General features: G+C 36.0%; 1 protein-coding gene across 1 annotated transcript in view; it reads left to right on the forward strand.

Moving 5' to 3' along the window:
• LRP1B (LDL receptor related protein 1B) overlaps nucleotides 1–22,998 on the forward strand; it is a 2,279,180-nt gene that overhangs the window by 1,514,769 nt on the left and 741,413 nt on the right. The window contains 1 exon segment of the mRNA XM_043994810.1: nucleotides 4,370–4,519. Within this exon segment, the coding sequence (XP_043850745.1) occupies nucleotides 4,370–4,519 (150 nt within the window).

A 22,998-nucleotide genomic window follows, 5' to 3' on the forward strand; every position in this document is an offset into this window, starting at 1 on the left:
ATAAAGCTGACTGTCCAATAAATCTCCCTTTTCTGACTAGAAGGTTAGATTAAACTGTGTCCAAAGGGGAAGTCATTGTAATTCCCCTCCTAAATCCCCTGAAGTCTCCCCCTTCCTACCTTCCCTATTACCATAGAGGGCTAGCAGCCTGCCCATCCCTCAACCTAGGAATCATCCTGGATTCTTCATTATTCCTCCCCCTCCCCCTACCCCTTTGTTCCAATCTGTTGCCAAGGCCTATCCCCTTTGCAACATCTAGTGAATATGCCTACTTCTTTCCTCTGACACTACCACCACTCTAGCGCAGGCCCTTATCACCTCACACCTGTATTACTGCAAGAGGTTTCTGATGGGTCGGCTTCACATCTCCCCACTCCAATCCATCCTCCATTCAGCCACTGAATTGTTTTTCATAAAGCTTCCGGATGATCTCATCACTCTTCCCCTGAATTCTCATTCCATTAATTCCATTGGTTCCCTATTGCCTTCAGAATCAAATACAAAATACTCTGACATTCAAATCTCTTCTTAATGAAGCCCCCTCCTACCTTTCCATTCTTTTAACAACTTACTCTTTACCATGTTCTTTCTTTCTTTCTTCCTTTCTTCCTTCCTTCCTTCCTTCCTTCCTTCCTTCCTTCCTTCCTTCCTTCCTTCCTTCCTTCCTTCCTTCCTTTCTTCCTTTCTTTCTTCCTTTCTTCCTTTCTTCCTTTCTTCCTTTCTTCCTTTCTTCCTTTCTTCCTTCCTTCCTTCCTTCCTTCCTTCCTTCCTTCCTTCCTTCCTTCCTTCCTTCCTTCCTTCCTTCCTTCCTTCCTTCCTTCCTTCCTTCCTTCCTTCCTTCCTTCCTTCCTTCCTTTCTTTTTTTCAGGCCAATGAAGGTTAAGTGACTTGCCCAGGGTCACACAGCTAGTAAGCGTCAAGTGTTTGAGGCCGGATTTGAACTCAGGCCCTCCTGAATCCAGGGCTGGTGCTTTATCCACTGCACCACCTAGCTGCCCTACCATGTACTTTTCTGTATAGTGACACTGGCCTCCTGGCTATTATATAAACAAGTTGCTCCATCTTTTTGCTCTACTCCTGACATTTTCTCTAGCTGTCCCCCATGCCTGGAATGCTTTCCTCCTCTGCTCTCACTACTGACTTCCCTGGGTTTCTTTAAGTCTCAATTTAAATCCCATTTTCTTCTGGAAGTCTTCCCCAAACACTAGTAATTCTAGTGGCTTCCATTTGTTAATTATTTCCTTTATCTTGTATATAGCTTGCTTTGTTTATATTTATTTTCATGTTTTCTTCTGCAATAGATTGTAAGCTCCTTTAGGGCTGGGATTGTCTTTTGCCTCTTTTTGTATCCCCAGTGCTTAACATAATGTCTGGTGTATAGGAAGTGCTTAAGAAATATTGATTGATTGATTGATTGATTGATTGATTTGGGGATCAGGCTGCATAGAGAATCAAAATCCACCCCTCACCCTCAGAGGGGAAGATGTATTGAGGAACATATTTGATAAGCTCCCCTCTTGGGCTGAATGCACAGGCATATACATGTCTACTTCTGCATATGCTTCTTTAGACAATCTAAAAATGAAATTAGAAACTCATCAGTAAACTCTGATAGCTCACAAAAAAGAATGTGTTTTCTTTTTTCTTCTTTTTTTTTTTTTTTGTGCAGGCTGATGCGGGTTGAGTAACTTGCCCAGGGTCAGTCACACAGCTAGTAAGTGTTAAGTGTCTAAGGCCAGATTTGAACTCAAGTCCTCCTGAATCCAGGGCCAGTGCTTTATCTACTGCACCACCTAGCTGCTCCCAATGTGTTTTCTAGTAGGAGTTTATAACCCTCCAAACAAATCAGGGGTTGTCTGTGTTTTCTAAAGCACCATTTACATGTCCCTGCTTTATAGAGGGAGAGAGATCCTGAAATTAATAAAGGGAAGCTCTCCTAATAGGCCTCTTTTACATATGGCTTCAAATATTATCATGATTATATGATCATAATTAAGATTGGTAGACAATTTAGAGTTGGAAAGGATCTTGGACACTATCTAGTCTAATCAGGAATTTTTACAAATTAGGAACCTGAGCTTCTAGGAGGTTGTGACTTGCCCAAATATACACAGTAAATGCTAAAGCTGAGATTTGAATTCAGGTTCTCTAAAAATTGATCAATAACTCAGAAAACATTTATTAATGACCTATAGTGTTCCAGGAACTGTAGTGATCACTGGGAATATGGTGTGTGTGTGTGTGTGTGTGTGTGTGTGTGTGTGTGTGTGTATAAAAGTGTCCCTTCTCTCAAGGGAGATCCTAATGGGAAATCAACATGCAAATATCTATGTACAAACAAGCTTTATAGAAGACAAATAAGAAATAATCAACATAGGGAAGGCACTAGAATTTAAAGAGATTAGGAAAGGGTTCATATAGAAAGTGGGACTTTAGCTAAGACTTGAAGGAAGCCCAGCAAGCCAAGAGGCAGAGATAAGGAGGAACAGCATTCTATGCATGGGGGGGGGGAGGGCATCCAGTGAAAATGTCCAGAGCTAAGACAAAACTTAGTATCTTATTCCAGGAACAGCATGTCTTCTAGTGTTACTGAGTCACAGAGTACATTGGAGTAGGTGGAGGAGGGTATTAGGTGTAAGAAGAGTAGAAATGGGGGGGGGGAAGGATGGGGCATGTTATGAAGGACTTTGAAAGCAAAAGAGAGACTTTTATAATTTGATCTTGGAGGAGATAGGGAGGCACTGAAATTTATTGAATAGAAGCTGCCATGCACATGAGGAAACTCATATAACTTTGACATCACTGTGGAGGATAGAGTAGAATGGGGAGAGACTTGTGGCAGGCAGACAACTCAGCAGGCTATTGTATTAGTCCAGGAGTAACATTGAGAACTTACACCAGAGTAGTAGCAGTGTCAGAGGAGAAAAAGGGGAGTCTGTAAGATGTTATGAAAGTAAAATTGACAAGTCTTGGAAACAGATTGGATATGGAGTGTGAGAGTATGAAGGATCAAGGATGACACCTAGGTTGCAAGTCTAAGGGACTGGGAAGAAGGTGGTTGTCTCCATTATAATAAATAAGTTTGGAAGGAGGTAGGGTTTGAGAGGAAAGATATTTGGTACTTTTTACTATTATACCAGGCTGCTTTGTTGCTCCATGTTGACCCAAGACTTTCTCCAATAGAAAAGTAGGTGAAGTGGGGCAGCTAGATGGTGCAGTGGATAAAGCACTGGCCTTGGATTCAGGAGGACCTGAGTTCAAATCCAGCCTCAGACACTTGACACTTAACTAGCTGTGTGACCCTGGGCAAGTCACTTAACCCTCATTGCCCTGAAAAAAAAAAGAAAAGCAGGTGGAGAGTGCCTAAGTAGATGAGGTACACAAGCTTTTGAAGATTTTTGCAGTCAATTTTCCCCTTCTTCCTTTGAATCTTGTGGGAAAAACATTTTTTAAAAAATTGTAAAGCGGGAAACTCAGAGCTTATTTTATTTTATTTTGGCATTCAGGACAGTCTAGTATGTGTAATTTGAATAACTTATACTCAGATTAAAAAAAAAAAACAACCACGATAATATCTGGTACCGTTACAGGGAACTTTGACAGAGAAACCCAAACAGCACTCAGGAATAAGGGAGTGTGTTTTTATTGACACGCGGGCCCAAAGCAGAGTAACCTCTGGTACTCTGGGCCCAGAACGTGTCCAAGCTGCAGTTATATACCTCTTAGATGTGAATACATGCAGGGTTTCACGGGTATATTGTGGTGAGCTACTTGCATACAGGAAGGCATATTTCAGTAAATAGAGGCATACATGTCAGGAAGCAGGTACTGAGCCACAGGCTTCAGGGGAAAACCAGTGTGCCCTACTTTTGTTTTCTGGGGCCTCAACTTGGGCCTCAGTTTTTTCCCTTATACTTTTCCATATTAGTATTTTATGTAGAGGAGCTTACCATTACTTAGCGAGAAGGGTAATTTTTTTTTTTGGTGAGGCAATTGGGGTTGACTTGCCCAGGGTCACACAGCTAGTAAGTATCAAGTGTCTGAGGCTAGATTTGAACTCAAGTCCTCCTGACTCCAGGGCCGTCACTCTATCAACAGCGCCACCTAGCTGCCCCTTAGAAGGGTAATTTTTAAAGAGGAAAAGTCAGACAACTTTCTCAAACTATAGTCATTCCCACATTTAAGGTTTATGATTTCCTTAACCAGTTGAGTTTCTAAAAAAAACTTCATACTTTCCTTACACTTTGGTTATTTATATTGTTGATGGGTCACAGTCTGTGGTTCCATTTTTTTCTTCTAACCTAATGGTACTAGATAAATATTATGTAAGTGGACACAATCATGTTTAAGCTGTATTTTTTAATTTCAGGTCTATCAATAGACTATGTGGAGAACAAACTTTATTGGATCAGCTCAGGAAATGGAACCATAAATAGATGCAACCTGGATGGGGGTAATTTGGAAGTGATTGAATCAATGAAGGAAGAATTAACAAAAGCTACTGCTCTAACCATCATGGGTAAGTGCAGTGTTTCTATAGTTGTGAGCCTTCCTATTGCTTAGTTGTTGATAAATGATGAACTATTGAAAGCTGAGGCCATTTACTGATCCATTAGCACCAGAAACACATTCAAAAGGCACATTTCTATGACTATAGCCTCCCTCCCCTCCCCCATTAACTCAGAGCCTTATGAAATTGTCTGGTGTGGGACTTAGTATTTATTTTCACAGTGTCACACCTGGCAATATGAACTTTGCTTTTACTGATTCTCTGTTTGCTGTGAATTTTACTTATTTCACAATTATTTTCTCGGTCGTGCTGTGATGCCATCCTTTGCTGGAAGCCTAAATATCATTCACAGAAAAGCTGGGTCTTGATTATCCCTGGTAATAGCAGAAAGGATAAAATAGATACTGAAATTCATAAATAAAATAAAAGTCTCCATTTGGCCAGCATTTCAACTTCCTTTCCCCCTAGAGTAGCATGGGTACCTGAAATAAAACTTCTGACAATTGCTAAAGTCAAGAGATACTTTACTTTCAATGGAATAGCACTGAAAAGACCATTATTTATGAGCACAGATTCCACTTGATTTTTCTGTATGCTTTCTTATAAATTGGGAAAACAAAACAAAACAAAACAAAACTCCAGCAAAGTTGAAGGAAATGTTCTCTTTCTTCTGATTGGCTCTGCTAACAAGGTATATTTCATTAAGCAAGCGTTTTACTAATAGGCAACAGGAATGTTTTCGAGTAAAACCATTCTGATCACTAAAAAGCTTGTGCTTTAACAAGACACAGATGATATAGGGATCAGACAATTAAAGCAGGATACAGGTGATACATAGTACAAGCAATTAGTTATAGTTTAAAAAAATCTTTTTGAACAAGATACAAGGTATAGGGTATTCTTCATAGCTAAGCATTGTTATATATTTTGCTCTTCCAGAATACTATGATACTTTAAAAACCAAGATAGATTTTTTTATGCTCATGGTTAAATACCATTTGAATAGTCAGGAATAAATAGAACTCTCCTTGATTTGAGTGTTATTTCCTCTCCCTGTTCTTTTCTACTAGTTATTATGTAAGTAAAGTTGCAGAAAAACAGAAAGTATTCATTAGGAGGGAAGAAGAAAGGCCAAGGACCTGGATAATTCAAACAGTGACTAATCAAACTGTTCCCAGTGGAGAACTGTCTATGCTTCTGAAACAATTATTTTTATTTCAAGAAAATAATTTTAAAATAGTGAAGGTCTTTTTGAAGGGAAATTTATATATTTATATATATACTTTCTAATAGAAAGACCCTAAATTTGAAAAATGAGCCAAAGCATCATGACATAGTAGAAAGAATATTGTTACTTTAGCCTTGACTCAACCACCAGTTGGGTGACATTGGACAACTTTACCTCTGTAGGCCATATTTTTCTTATCTGTAAAACTAGATTTGATGGCCTTTAATGATCTCTCTACATTTGAAATGCTGTGATTTGAAAGGACTATTTATTTAGTGGTTACCTACAAACTGAGAGATAGTGTGGTATAATGGATAGAGTACCAATTTCCAAGTAAAGAAGACTGTCTCTGACTCATTATTGGCTGGGTGACCCTAAGCTAGTCATTAAACCACTAAATGACCCCCCTGCCCCCAACTCCTTAAATCTATAAGTTGCTTGGTAAATGCTGATGATCAGTGCTTTGGAAGGGGAAGGATCCTGATGGAGACTTGCACACACTGATGAAATCACAGGTTATATCTCAGATACAAAATAAAATCAAAAAGTTGTTAGCTAGATTCTCACATGGCGGCATATAGCTTGTTTGATACCAAGTCAGAAGGTGTGGAGTTTAATATTGTATATTGAGGTTTTTGATTCTACATTTTAAAACTTTAGTCTATCTCAAAATTGGCTTCATGTTTATTATTCTAAAGATATAATTACTATTAGGATTAATATCTGTACATTTTTAACTTCAGATTTTGCCTGATAAGCTATGCTATTAATTTTATATAGTCCAGGTTTCCATTTTTTTCCCCTTTCGCTATTATAATATGATAGTTGTAGTTTGCAATGGAAAGATGATTGCTGATTTGGTGAGAATTTGAGAATTTATCTTCTGATGAAATGATTGGCTTTCATGATAATTTGGTTAGCACTTTTTGGTTTCTAGTTGCATTGAAAACAAGAGAAAAGTTTTGTTGTGTTTAATATTGACACTTTTTATCTGAGGTAGGATGTGTTTAAGAAATTGTAAACATGCTTTTTTTCTTCAATGCACTCATTAATTTTTAACCAATTGGCCATTTCTCAGAAATAAGATGTGACACTTCAGAAAATATGGACCAGGCACATTGGGTCTCTTTTCTTGCAAAGTAAAAGTGATATTTTCTTATGTAATTTGCCATCTAAAATAAAAACAAAAACAAAACAACTTCTTCCTCAAATTGATTCTTTCCCTGGATATGTTGCTTTGCTCCTTCACATTTATGAAGGTATAATTTCATTTTCAAAACTTCTCTGCCTGTCTTTCTAACCCCACAGGTCCCCTTTTGGTTATTTCACAATCCCCACGTGCTTTATAGACTTCCTAGAGCATTATTTCAGTTGTTAAAATGACTAGAAGGCAGGAGGTAACCTGAAGACTGCAGCATCTGCCCTTTCTTGCTTAACACTTCTCCCTGTGACTAGAAATATGATATCCTGAAAGCATTTTACCTGATGAGAAGGATATTTTAGAATGGGAATCTCGGTATGATATTCCTTTGAGACAGCAAAGGAGAAAAGACTAGTTTATGTTTCTCAGACTTGTCAACTAAAGCAAAAAAAAAAAAAAAACCCAAACAACTTGTTTAATTTTTTTTTTAAGATCATCAGAATGTAAAATGGAAGTACAGCTTGAATCTTGGACAAAGGTAAACAAGCTGTAACAATCCTGAAGTCACATGCATTAAAATAAAGCAAAATAAATTTCATTTTAGCCCCCTTCCATTAAATCAGTAAGCCTAGTACAATATTAAATTAAGTAATCAAATCAAACAAATTAGTGGAAAATGCTATAAAGAGCTGTATTATAGCATTTCAAAGTAATTAATTGAATTTTTAGTGAGTCCATATATGACAAAATGTGCCTTATCTTTTTATGTCTTTTGAAAGGTTATTAAGCTTTCCAGATTTCTGTAGACCCTATTTTATCAAACAGGATTTCTGTTTCATATGTATTGAGGAATTCGCCTAATGAAGAGAGAAAAGGACCATAAACTAGTAATTAGGAGGGTTTTGTTGTTGTTTAGTTGGTTTTCAGTCATGTCTGTGTCTTGACTATTCACAACCCCATTTGGAGTTTTCACAGGCAAAGATACTGGAATGTTTGCCATTTCCTCCTTCAGCTCATTTTATAGATCAGGAAACTGAGATAAACAGAATTAGGTGACTTGCTTAGGGTCACACAGCTAGTAAGTTTCTGAGGGCAGATTGGATTTTCCAAGATCACCTTGAATTTTGCACACTCACACTCCCACAGACATTCAAGTACCCAGATCGGGATATTGTTTGAGATTGCCTCACATGCATCAACAATTTCCCTTATAAGCAAAAGAGATTGTTAGAGCATTTCAGTCTTATATTGCATATTCATATCATACTAATTATGTGTCTTTCACATCTATTGAATATGATGCTGCTTGAGGTTAAGTAATAGGTTCAATTATTAAATTGTTTAGTGTTACCACAAATGTCTAGTTAAATGTTATGGACCCTATACTGTCTCTCTCTGTCTCTCTCTGTCTCTGTCTCTCTCTGTCTCCCTCCCTCCCCCCAACCCTTTTTTGGAAAAGCTAGAAAGCAAATGTAATATCTTCCAAACAAATGCATTAAAAAAATTACCATGACATAAATTAAAATAAAAATATACTTTCACTTCTATTTTTTGTTGCTGTTGTTTGTCACTTCTATTTTTTTTAATTGTTTGGTTGTTTTAGTTGTATCACCATTTTATGACCCCATTTTAGGGTTTTCTTGGCAAAGATTCTAGAGTGTTTTGCTATTTCCTTCTCCAGCTCATTTTACAGATGAGAAACTGAAGCACACAGGTCTTAGTGACTCACTTAGCGTCATATAATTAGTAAATGTCTGAGGGCAGATTTGAATTCATAAAGATGAGTCTTCCTGATTCAAAGCCCCATGGTCTATCCACTGTATCACCTAGCTGCCCTCACTTCCATTTTAGAATATAGAATATATATCAACCTGATTCATATAAGCAGATTCCTGAACCATATGTGAATGTTTTATGTGTTATGTTGTCTTCTTTTCAATATTCAAAGCAATTTAGACCTAATTTACCTAGTACAAATTTTTTTTTGCTATTATTTTTGGCAAACCACTCCTGTATCTTTTTTTTTTTTGGAGGGTCAATGAGGGTTAAGTATCTTGGCCAGGGTCACACAACTAGTGTCAAGTGTCTGAGGTCAAATTTGAACTCAGGTCCTCAAAATCTAGGGCCAGTGTTTTATCCACTGTGCCACCTAGCTGCTCCTGCTATTGTTTTTTAATGTTGCAGTTATTATAGTTATTATAACTTTATTATGTAACTTCCCATGTTGAGTCAAATGAAAGGTATGGAAGCATATGTTAATATAATGTATATGTTGTATATATGTATACACATTTTATATGTACATGTATATATAAACTATAATGATAATGTTATAATAATAATAACAAATTAATAGCTCTATCAGGTATCACTTGAAATATTCCTTTCCTAAGAGCGATGCTGCCTTTTGGTCATTGGACTGATTTTTTTTTTGAAAGTTGATGTAATTTGGATACTTTTGGATATTCCTGTATTTATTACCAGTTTGTTATCTCTGTCCTTGGCATCTTTCTAGGTACCTGAGGTAAGCTGTCCAATCTCTAATTCCCAGTTTATTCTTTTACATCCCTCCTTGAAATATGAGTACAATATATACATTTCTCTAATTTTAGACATTTCTTATATGAGCTTTCATAAATAGTAGCTAATGGTTTTACAATTGTATTTATCATTTTACTCTCTAGCTTTCTTCTTTCAGATTTAGTAAGTCTTTTAGAGAGAATTTCCTTTAACAGATGCCACTATGAGAAGTATTTTCCTATATAATTTTTAAATGGACTATTACTGTGCTGTGTTGTAATATTTTTACAGCTCAGATTCACAGTCATATTTATATGATTCAAACCTCGATTACTTGGTATGCAGATAAGGGATTTTCTTTTCCACCTCCTTTTACCTTTGGTTGCCATTTCTTTCTCCATTAGCACCTCTCCGGGACAAGTCAGGAGGTGAAGTTCAGGTCAATCATTGTTTCTTCTTGTAAACAACTTTGTGAGGAAGAGGTTGAAACTATTGACTGAAATTATGTGTTCGTTATGGATTTTATTTCACACACTATCTCTTTCTGCAGCTAATGTAAACAGTTGGTGAGCTGACTGTAATACTATTCTCACACAAAAGGGCCAGGAGGGGAAAATAATCCAAGAATCTAAAGGTTGGATAAAAGAAGGGAGACAAATCACTAGGTGTTGCCAGCATTATGCAAATAGGCATGTGCCTGTATAGAAAGATAAAATATGAAGAGTCTCAGATAAAGAACGGAGGCTTGGTTGGAAGTGAGGTAGGGTGGAGCAAGGTCATCCCATTATCAGATATCCCATTTAGTAACGGTATTGTTTAACAGAGGCTGAAAAGGGAGTACTGACAGCTACACATCGAAGATGGCTGCTGGTGGTCTTTAATTAATACAGACCTTACAAGCCTTTGTGTCTAAAATCTCCCTTAGAATAGGGAATAGACTTCAATCCAAAAGCATTTATTTATATATTTATCTGTTTAGCTAGCTAGCTAGTTGTGGGGTATTGAGGGAGGACTAGCACCTCCAGTGTGAGGGCTTACCCAGCTCTTTTCAGGGGTGTTCATCCACCTCTGGCATCTACTTTTACCGAATTCTCACCTATGACTCCAAGAAACTATAGCACGTGCAGGGCCACACTATGGTAAAAACTGTTGTGGCAATGGGGCAATTAGGTGGCCCAGTGGATAAAGCACTGACCCTGGATTTAGGAGGACCTGAGTTCAAATCCAGCCTCAGATACTTGATACTTACTAGCTGTGTGACCCTGGGCAAGTCATTCAACCCTCATTGCCCCACAAAAAAAAACAAAAACAAACAATCAAAAAAAAACTTATTATGGCAGAGGGATAAAACCAGGTTGAGGACAACCGATAAGCCTCAGACCCGTTGTTGAGTTAGGGGGGTGTCTATCCAAAGCATGTGAAGACTTTCCCCTCCCAGAATGGGCAGATGAAAACAATTTGTTCCAATGGCCATAAAAGCGGCTGAAGTAGGCATTGTGGAGAGCTTAGAGCTTGATCAGGCATTGAAGTTATCCACTGCATCTTCTGGCTACTGTCAGTCATCCTGACTTTTGTCTTGCCACTGGACTTTGATGACTCTAGAAAAGACAGAGTGACGATGACAGTTTTGCACAACTATTCCTTATTTAAATTCAATTCATCAGCAAATCAAGACATCCCCCCTCTCCCATGTCGTTGGTCCTCTTCAAAATGAAGGACAAACAACTGACAATATTAAGCACATGTTATATGTAAGGTTTTGTTATAGGTGCAAAAATAAACATTAAAAAACAGTTCCAATGCTTAAGAAACTTACAAACTCTAAGAGTGACTACTCTGGCTACCTACTATCTGAAGACCACATATATTTCCACCCCTCCCCCAGGGTTCTCTGGAATCCTTAGTGTTGAGGGAGTCTCTCATCTCTGTGATTAGCTCAAGCCCCCATTGATTATGTTACTTCCAATTTAAGGGATCCAAGCACCCCAGTTCCATTTAACTACTTAACAGATTAGTTTTTACAAAGAAATATCTACCTCAAAGGAATAGCAAGAATCAACATATAAATAATCTCTCCTACATTAGATCCCTTCCCATTTACTAAGAGGGCAGCTAGGTTGTGCAGTGGATAGAATACTGGGCTTGGAGTCTTGAATTCATCTTCTTAAGTTCAGATGTGACCTTAGACATTTACTATTTGTGTGACCCTGGACAAGTCACTTAATCCTATTTGCCTCAGTTTCCTCATCTGGAAAATAAACTGGAGAAGGAAATAAAAAACCACTCTAGTATCTTTGCCAAGAAAACCCCAAAAGGGGGTCATGAAAAGCTGACACAGTTAAAACAACCAAACAAAAAATGGAAGTGAAAAACAACAACAAAAAATAAAAGTGAAAATTTATTTTTATTTTGATTTGTGTCAAGATAAATTTTTTTAAAAATAGATTTGTTTGGAAGATATTACATTTGCTTTCTAGCATTTCCAAAAGGGGAGGCAGGGAGGGAGACAGAGAGACAGAGAGAGCTGAAGAGATAGACAGAGATAGATAGATATAGAGAAACAAAGCAGAAAGAAAGAGAAACAGCGAGACAGATACTGCAAAAAAGACAAAGACATAGGCATTGCCATTGTCTCAGGCAATAGAAAGAGGCTGCTGTCACCCATTCAGTAGGTCTTCTAGAAGCAAGTGTCTGGTGTCTCCCACATGGATGCCTACATCTTAAGTAATCTAGTATGCACCAAAGCAAAGGGGTTACAATATTTTTTATGTGGTTGTTGTGGGGTTTGGGCCTGTGATTTCATCAGTATTGGGAACACTGGGTGAGAACCTCATCTACCAGTTAGTCTGTCAATAACACTTATTAAGTGCCTACTATTTGGCAGGCACAGTGCTAAGTGCTAGCATCACAAGTAGGAAGAAGATGGAACTGACAATTTAATGGGGAAGACAACACACACACAAAAGCTGAACAAAGCAGTGGAGGAGGTTAGGAGGTAACACAGCATGGGTTGGGGAGGGATATGAGAGAGTCTAATTCAAAGGAATGTAAGCTGGTAGGAAATGAAGAGCTTGCTACTTTCTCTATAATTCAGTCATAGGGAGTTTCTTGCTGATACCGGAGAAGTTAAATGATGCCCAGGGTCATATGGCCAGTATGTGTCAGCAGTTCAACTTGAGCCTGCGTCCTCCTGACTTAGAGGTCAGCTTTTTATACATTGCGTGCCAAACTTATTTACCACTGAAGGAAAAAAAATAACATGAAGAAGTAAAGATAAATTAATGTTTTTTTGAGGAGAACACTAACAAGTGGGTAGAAGGAGTTGAATCTTATAATGAGCTAGGGATTTGGAGAGGCCAAGGTGAGGAAGGAAATTATTTCAGGCAAGAAGAGCCTATTCAGAGAAACTCAGGAAGCAGCAGGAAGAATGTATCCTTTATGGGAAACATTCACATGGCTAGTTTTCCTGGAACAGAGAATGTGTGATGGTGAAAGGTAAGTTGGAAACATGGTATGAAGATTAGAAGAGTTTACAGTTTATACCAAGGGCAATAGGGAATGGGAAAGGAATAAACATTTATATAGTGCCTACTATGTGCAAGGTAGTGTGCTAAAGACTTTTTACAAATAGTTTATTTGATCCTCACTCATTTTAAAGTTAAGGAAACTGAGGCAGAAATTAAGTGACTTGCTTAGGGTTACCCCTGATGGAGTTCAGTACTCAGGAGTAGCTTGCGCGCAGCTGAGATGGACCTTCAAGCTCTGGAGGAAGAAAAACGAATGAGACACAGGAACCGATGGGCAACAGAGAGCGTAGTTTTCCAATGTCCTCGTTGTGGCAGGAGCTGAGGCTCCCATATCAGACTGCACAGCCACACTGTGGCCTGTGGCTCTTCAAGGCGCTGATTCATGGCCATCTGCGACCAGTGGAAGCCTATTACTAAGCACCTGTGGTTATATTTGAGCTTAGTTCTTCTGGACTCCAGGCACTATCAACTGTACAACCAATTGCCTCTTTTATAGGGTGACTGGTACAAGTTGAAGGCAAAATTGCATTCAGACTACTTTGGTAGTTTGGAAGATGAATTGGAAAAGGGAGAGATTGGAGATAGGGTATCTTTCACTACATTTCTAAATAAATGACATAAACACAGAATTATATCTCTAGAAAGCATTTTAAAATTCCTTTAGTATAATCCATTTATTTTTTTCCAATGAAGAAGCTGAGGACCACAATTAAGACAACAAATATTTATTTAATTTCTACAAAGAGCGGAAGCACTGTGCTAAACTCTGGGGGCACAAAGGAAGGTTAAAAAAAACAAAACAGTCCCTGCCCTCAAGGAGCTCCAAATCTAATGGAGATAATATGTAAGCAACTATATGCAAATAATAGATGGATAGATAGATGGACATCTATATATACACACCTCTACCTATATACATATATCTATAGACATGCTTATACATAGATATGTTTGTATCTGTGGATATCATATATGACATATATCATATATGTGTGTATGTGTGTGTTTAGACAATCATAGAGCCAAAAACTGAATCTAAGTCTTTTGGTTTCACAAGTAGCACTCTTTTCTGTTACTCCACACTAGGCAATTGTTTAATGAATGTATCTGGGCTTTGGTTTCCTCATCTATAAAATGAGGGAGTTTTAATATGGTTGGCTAGATTTCTTCAATGTCAAAGTATATTATCTAACCCTCCATATTTTAGATCATCTGAAAGCAATTTTTATTTTAATTTTTTTTGGCAGGGCATTGAGGGTTAAGTGACTTGCCCAGGGTCACACAACCACTAAGTGGCAAGTGTCTGAAACCAGATTTGAACTCAGGTCCTCCTGAATTGAGGGCCGGTGTTTTATCTATTACGCCACCTAGCTGCCCCAAGAGCAATTTTTCATAAATAAGAAACTGGTTATCTCTGAGAGCAATAAGACTGTAAAGATATGAAGTGATTTTTTTAAAAAAATCACCGTACAAGTCAAAATATGACCTGTTAGGGGCAGCTAGATGGCGCAGTGGTTAAAGCACCGGCCCTGGATTCAGGAGTACCTGAGTTCAAATCCGGCCTCAGACACTTGACACTTACTAGCTGTGTGACCCTGGGCAAGTCACTTAACCCCCACTGCCTAAAAAAAAAAAAAAAAAAAAAAATATATGACCTGTTTGGGGGGATTTGCATAGGCATGAACTAGCAGCCTTTTTTTTTTTAAGGTTAGCCAAAGTTCAGTCTCAAATTCATTTTATCGGAAATTTTGCGTGTATTTTGAACCTAGAGCTGCTTGATTCATTTGTCTAAAACAGGATATGTGCTTTTTATAAATCCCTTTATAGAAATCTACAGTACTCATCCAGCCCTAAAATTACTTGTAATTTGTGTCTTGGTCCAACCTCTCTGCTTAATAAAAGTAACTCTGAGTCAAGGGTGATCGTAAGAATCAGCCTTTAATTACAAATACCCCATAAACTTTAAACTGTAACAGCTAATTTCTCTGTTTCCTGTCACTGAATAAATACATTACATCATTGATTTGCTTCAAGTAGAAATTTGCCCAAATTAGGCTTCATATGTGAATATTGGACAGATAAGACTGAATTTTCACTACTTCCAGGATAAATTAAACGGGGTGGGGAGTTGGTGCAGGCAGAAAAACTAAACATATCCTGTGGACATTTTCACTCTTCTCTTAGAAGGAAAAAGATATAATATTTTAATGGGTAAAATTTTATTTCTGTTGATTTACTTATACTTAGGACTTTTATTTTAAATCAGTGCTAACTGAGTAAGCTCATCATTTAGCCGTAAGGGATCCACTGAAAGTCATTAATGATTGGAATCATTAAGGACATTTGTTCATACTTTCTGTGTGCTTTCCTTCCAGATTCATAGCCTTCATAACAGCTTTAGAGGAAATCCACAGTAAATGTAACAAGGATAGATAGCATCCCTGTGGGAGATTCAGTGCTTTCACATGAAAGTGTGCCCAGATAATATCAAAATTTCAGAGAACTGTGCATTTACGTACTCTAGAATGAATATAATGCTACTCCTATTTTGACCAAAATGGTGAAAGTGTTTCTGCTAGATTTTCTGATTCTCATTTTAGAAGAATAATTCTTATTTTCAATATCATTTTCAGTAAAATTTCTTGATGTAATAAGTTGGGCAGAAATTATTGTTTTGTTTTTTTTTTAAAGAAGCATGTCTATTTCTCAGATTGCATGTTCCTGTTATGATTTGTCTCAAGGGTTCTTTAGGCTCTGTGATAGGATTTGAACTCTGGTCTTCTTAACTTTAAGTCCAGTCCTCTTTTCACTATGCTATGGTGCCCTTCAATAAGCAACTCAGTAAAACTGGCATGTAGGATGTATCCCCAAAGGTTCTATATTCAAAGATTAATTATTATAGTAAATTGTCAATTTGGGGCAATGAAAGTCCATGTAAATGAATAAATGGAATTAGTTACAAAGTAGTTGACCTGACATATACACTTGCTAAAGCTATCTGCCCAAGCTTATGCATGATCTTTATAGTGAATGTCTTTTTTTTTTTCTATACCAACTGTTCCTCCCCCACCCCCCCAAATATTAGTTTAGAATCCACCAGCTGGGGACAACAGGAACACACATAGAAAACCAGAAACGAGAGTATACAATATATAATTCAGAGCTAAATTTTAAATTTCCATGATAGGTACTATGAGATTTCAGAGAAGAAATAGATGAATGAGAATTGAAGTTAACAGAGAAGGCTTCATAGAAAATGTTGGATTGAATCTGAGCTGAACTTTGAGACATGAGTTTGATTTGCATAGATTGAATTGTATAGGCAGGAACTTCAGAGATGTGGAGCATGAAATGAGGTTAAGAACAGAGCACAAAATGAGCTCAATAAATTGTTGGGACTTCAAAGTGGGCCAGAATATTCACTATTTTTGAACATGTCCCCAACCCTTTTCTCTTAAGGGAAATCTAATTGAAAAAAGAATTTCAATCCAGAGAATTGTGGGAAATAATACTGCATTGTTAAGGTAAGTTTACATTACAGAGTTTAAAAGCCAAGCAGAGGGATTTAAACTGAATTTAATTTAATTAGGGATCCATTGAAAGTTTTATTCTATTTTTTAAAAGTAAGGGATTAATTTAACAAAGAAAAAGAGCATAGTGCAATGAAGAAAAATAAATAAATCATGACTGACCATCCCAAAAATTTGATTTTGGATTTTCTCAGGGATCATGGTTTTATATAGTTGTAATTGTCATTAATTTAACTGATATTCATGTAACAATAGATGAATGTTGAAGGCTACATCTATTTACACAAGTCTCTTCTCTCCCCCCTCCCCCCAAAACCTTTTTTGACTGATAAGACAATTTTTTTTAGAAACTTAGTGTTATGGGATCATAAATCCAGTGCTACAAATGACCTCCTAGGACATATAGCTATGTGAATCATTTAACCACTTTATGCCTCAGTTTCCTCATCTGTAAAATGGGATAATAATAACACTTACCTCATTGGGTTGTTGGAGGATCAAATGAGGAAAAACAAAGGATTTAGTAAGCTTAAAAAGCACAAATGAGAAAACTGAGGGTCAGAGAAGTTAAGCAGTTTTCCCAAGGTCACAAAGGTAGTGTCAAGTGTTGGGATTTCAACCCAGCTTCTCTCAGTAGAGCCACTATTCTTCCACCGTATTAAGGTGGCTTAAAAAAAAGTCAGATTAATTTAGGTAGACAGACCTTAACTAAATATTTATTTTATAATCTATTTCTTGATGTAGACATTAAACTATGAAGAACATATTAACTAACAACAAAATATTAAATAAAAATTCTCAAATGACCAGGTGAGAAAATGCATACAAAGGCAATTTATTATTATTATTATTATTATTATTATTATTATTATTATTATTATTTTGGTGAGGCAATTGGGGTTAAGTGACTTGCCCAGGGTCACACAGCCAGTAAGTGTTAAGTGTCTAAGGCCGGATTTGAACTCAGGTCTTCCTGACTCCAGGGCCGGTGCTCTATCCACTGTGCCATCTAGCTGCCCCCTACAAAGGCAATTTAAAAAAATAGAAACAGTCACTATAACTTTTTTATTTTTCAGCTATGATTTAAGCAAATTTACATAGATAAACCATTGAGATAGACCAAAAAAAATGGAGAAATTAATGTGAGTTTTACAGGAAATTAAGTAGCTTTGTGCAAAGGAATACAAAATGAATTAAAGAGTTGTGGAACAATTAAAATTGTTTTTCTTTTTTAGGACTATAGTATTTAAATAACACAGTTAGGAAATGAAAATGAGTTGTTCAATCAATACGTCTCCTCCGTATCTAATGATGTGTCTTTATGCTGGGGACCTTCATAGCCTTATTAGAACTTTTTAATGGTTGGTTTTCTGTATCTTTGTTTCCTTTGAATGTTTCATATATAGATTGAAAAAAGAAAAAGCCCAGATTTAGCTTTTGTTTACTCATAGGATCATAGATTGTGAGTTAAAAGACACCTTAGAAACAATCTATTCCAAAATGAAGACCAGAATGCTTAAGCAACCAGCATAAGATTACTAAAAGCAAGTCAGTTTAAGATGTGGAAATTGAACCAATGCAATAGAATGATAAATTTAGAGCTAGAAGGAATTCTAGAGGTTATCAGACAGCTCTTATTTTGTAGATGAGGAAATCAGCACCAAGACTGGTTTGTGATTTTCTTGGCGTAAGATGCTATATGATACCCAGTATCTATGGCAGGATTCACACAAAGTTCTGTCTGACACCAAACCCAGCATACTTTCGACTAAAGTCCTCTTACTCCCTAATCAATACTGGTTCCTGATTCTATACTGCCAAATTTATCATTTGTCCCAATTTTTAAAGAGGTGGGCAGGTCACACACAGATCATGACTGAAGGATTATAGATGTGCAGTGATAAAGTTAGACTGGGGCCCATAAAATATTAAAAATCTAGCAGAAGGCTTTTAGTGCATTTTGGATGAACTTTTGATAGAGAAGGATATGAGCAAAAAGTGCCCAGGATTAGAAGGCATGATTATGTAATGATATACACTATTGGAAGAAGTAGCAATATTGGTGAGATGATGTAGCTATGCATGTAGGAAGTATGTTTCCTAGCCATTAGTGAGACTATGACAATACATAGCTAGGAAAAATCTTACAGATTCCTTGGACAGATTCTTTGCTTCTTTTTAGTCGGGTAGAAGAGGAAAGGTTTTGGTTTTTTATTGACTTTTTTTCCATTTCCAAAGTACTAGATGAATTTCTGTGTTGTGATTTTTATATTTAATTTCTTAAAATAAAGCTTGTGCTAATAGAAAGAATACTGATTTTGGAGTCAGAATACTAGCATCATCTTGGACAAGCCTCTTAAAATTGGAGAGCATCAGTTTTCTCATTTGAAAAATAATGGTAATTATATTTGTATTCCCCAGTTCATAGGGTTGTTTTGCATATCAAATCAGGTAATATGTCTAAAAATTTTGTACATATAAAGTGTCATATAAAGGTAAACTATTCTTATTGTGGGCAGTGAGGTGGAGCAGTGGATGGAGTGCTGGGCTTTTTTTTTCCTTTTTACTCATAAGCTCCTTGAAGAGAGAGGACACATCATTTTTTTGCCTTTGAATTATTAGGACTAGCAGAGTTACTTGTAAATGCTCAATAAATATTGAATTACATTGCATTTTGATAAAACTTCAAGGAAATTCTAAGTTTTTAGAAAATAAGATGAGTTTCAAAATGATTTTTAAAAAGAAGTACTTTTGGTTCATCTACCCCCTTTTTTAAAGTTAGAGAATACTTTCATTATAGGTTTAACATATTTTTTTTTCTTTTACAATTAAGTGTAGACACAGTTTATGCCTTATCCTTATTTAGGCCATAGAGCAAGGGCTCTTAAACTGAATGTCTATGAACTAGATTTCAAAAATATTTTGAAAACTGTATGTCAACATAATTGATTTCCTCTGAGAAAGAATCCAGAGATTTGACTAGATTGCCAGAGAAGCCATGATTCAAAAAAGGTTAAGAATCCCTGTGTAGACTGTTACATTTCACTGATAGTCTGTCATATTTATGGGGAAAATTCTTGGGTTTTATTTGATCTCCTGCAGTAATTCTTATCTGCCTCCTAAGGATTGGGTCAGGATTCATAATGCCCTTTGATCCATGGATGTTCTACAAGGACAATTTTTTTTGGAGCTGTTTGTGGAAATATGAATGCAGTTTTTATACTAGATGTGCCTAGTGATAAAAAAAAAATCAGACAGTATGAAACAAGTAAAGGGAATGGAGGTTTCTAGGGAGAACCTTTTTATTTCCATTGCAAAATTCTTCATTTGTTCTTCATTACATTCTTTTAAATATTCGTCATATGTAAAGTGTAATTTAGTTGAAATAAAATGGATTTGCACTCAACTTTGTTGGGAAACACCTAGTGAATAAAGTGAGGTGAACTTACATTGTGCTGTAATCTTTGTCTTTATATATGCAATAATTCTTTCAGCCAATCAAATGTAATTAATAATTTTCCATATATTCTACTTTCAAATCATTCTTTTAACTTAGTATCACCTCACTTTTCTACTTGTACTGAAAGATGTCATTTAATTCAAAAAATTTTAAATATATATACCTACATTTTCTAAGTCATCGGTCTTCTAATTGCCATAATACTATTCATTACAGTAACAGTAATATATGAAATATATCTAGGCAATTTGCCCAGCACTAAGTACAGTACATAGTTGTCTTCTCTAAGTACTCAAACCACCATTAATGAAAACTAATGGCCCATCAAAATTTGCATTAAAAGTACTGCTTGAAATCTCCAAAGGACAATATGCAATGCTCATATACCATTTTTTTGTCACTTTAAATGGCTGTTTTTCAATATGTTGCTCTTCTTAAAGCTAATTACCTAACGGAATGCATAAATACAACAATTGTAATGTACATCATAGTGTAGTTTTAGCAACAAGATTATAATTAGTGATCAGAGAACACTTTCATTACCATAAATGGAACAATTAAATCATTTTAACTTGAGAATGATGCTTAAATGCATAAAATAGTGATTATTTCTCCTTTACTAATTGGTAAAGTTTAAATTTTCCTAGAATCATTTTTTTTAATGAATCCCCCTTTTCTATCCAAATCAGTGTTTAAGGTAAAGCATACATTGTACTGCTAAATTAAGCTATATTACATCATTTTGGATTACTACATGCATTTCTTTTTATTTGAATGGAAGCAATATTAAACTTTTTAGAGTAGGAAAAGGGTCAGTATATTTAAGATTTATAAGGAACTTAGAACAAATTAAAGCACCATAACATTTTAATTAGAGACGGAGAATGAATGAAAAGAACTGAAGGATTTGTTCCTGAATTCTGCTCATATACGACAGTTACCAGCTGATGGTAGAATGTAACAGATTGTTTGAAATCAAGCTGTGCTCTGGTGCGTAGGACCAATTTAAATAGAGACTCAGCAGTTAAATACAGCCCTTTTCACTGTTCAGTGGTATTGGCCAACATAGCCTAGGCTTGTGTATTTGGCAGATGGTCACAAGAGCATTTTCCTGGGAATAGCTATGCTCAAATGAGAGCCTCTTTTTATTTATTTATTTTTCAGTCAAATGTCATATTGGGCCCTGAGCATCTATCACTTAAATTTTCATTTCAACTTTCTCATGTAATTAAAAATTTTAATCCTCATTTGAATATTTTCTGGATATCCTCAGAACTTATTTTCTTTTTCTATCTTTTCCTTTTTTTTTTTAAGGAAAGGAAAGTGTCAATTATTATAGTGATGACATAAATTGTTCTTAGCTGATTTTTAATTTGAATGAGATCTTTCTTATAATTCCAGATGTTTCAGACACAATCCATGGAACGTCTTAGTAGCATGGATAAAAAGATAAGAGAAGACATGAATTATTGGCATTTATTTTAAGATTGGCTTTATTTTAGTTTATCTTAGGTGTAGTAAATCCTATTTTCCTTTATATCCAAAGATGGGCTAACTCAAAGAGCTAGTGATAAGATTATATCCTGTGCTGAATTGCTGTATAATGAGATTATATTATGAAAAAAAAAATGATTCTCTGATTTGAGAACAGAGATTGTCAGCTTTGTCTGAGTACATGACTGGAATTACAAGAGGTAGGTTGCCTAGGTACTGTTTATAAGGGAAATATAGTAAACCAATTAAGCAATGTAGCAGTCAGAGAAAGAAAGAGGACATATGTTCTATTGAGAGCTGCTGAGAGAGAAATTCAGAGGAGAGATTTTGGTTTCTTTTTGAGGAATATTCAAATTACTAAGACCTACCTAAGGCTTGTCAATTAACTTTTTTTTTTTTTTTTTTTAGTGAGGCAATTGGGGTCAAGTGACTTGCCCAGGGTCACACAGCTAGTAAGTGTTAAGTGTCTGAGGCCGAATCTGAACTCAGGTCCTCCTGACTCCAGGGCCGGTGCTCTATCCACTGCGCCACCTAGCTGCCCCTGTCAATTAACTTTTTGATGGAGAAACATGTGAGACTTTTTTTCTTAATGATAAATATTTATATTTTAACTACTGAGTGGACTCAGTTTTAAAAGGCTACTTTGTCAAAACACCTTGATCATTACATCATGTTAAATAAAAACAAAATCAAATCCACAGCCACAATTTCTTCTTTCAAAGTTCATCTTTTCTGTAAACATTCCTCATGGAACATGATATTTACCTCTTTTGGAATGATCACCCTATGTCATATTCATATGAATGGATTCAAGATATATCATGAGACTTAACTACCTCATGATTGTTCTTCACCCAGTCTGTTTGAGGAAATTCTGCTGTAAGAAATCAGATTACAGAATCATTTGGCAAGTCACTTTCCCAGGTTCATCTTTTTGCTCTTCCCCCCTCCCCAAATATTTCTTGGGTCTGTAGAAATGGTTGGTTTACTTTTTCTCACTGAAATAATGCAACAAATGATTTAATTTGTCATTTCTCAGCCTCTAAATGTCAACAGTTGTTTTAATGATCAAAAACTTTGTTTTAAAATATGGAAGAGCTAACTCTGATTTTATTCTAATGTATTCATTCTTTTTAGTTTAAGAAAACAATATGTACATATTACATATTTGTTATTCATACACATATATGTAAATTTATTTTATCTTATTTCTAGATTAGAAAAAGCAACAATTAAGTGACTTCATGATAGCATTCTTTGTGATTCCTTTATAAAGAACATATGCAATTTTACTCATTATGAATTCCACTTAAACCACAGCAATTAGGCAGTTAGGCAGTTAGATGGCACCATGGATAGAATGCTGGGCCTGAACCCAAGAAGACTTGAGTTCAAATTCAGTGCAACCTTCCACAAGTCAATTAATCTCTCTTTCTCTTAATTTCCTTAACTGCAAAATGCGGACATTAGTGGTATCTACTCATAGGTTTGTTGTAAGAACCAAATGACATACTAGTAAAGTATTCGGCATAGTGCTTAGCACATAGTAGGCAATGTATGAATTATATAAATATATAAATTGGTGTAG

This window comes from Dromiciops gliroides, chromosome 3 (assembly GCF_019393635.1).
Source record: "Dromiciops gliroides isolate mDroGli1 chromosome 3, mDroGli1.pri, whole genome shotgun sequence".
NCBI lineage: Eukaryota > Metazoa > Chordata > Mammalia > Microbiotheria > Microbiotheriidae > Dromiciops > Dromiciops gliroides.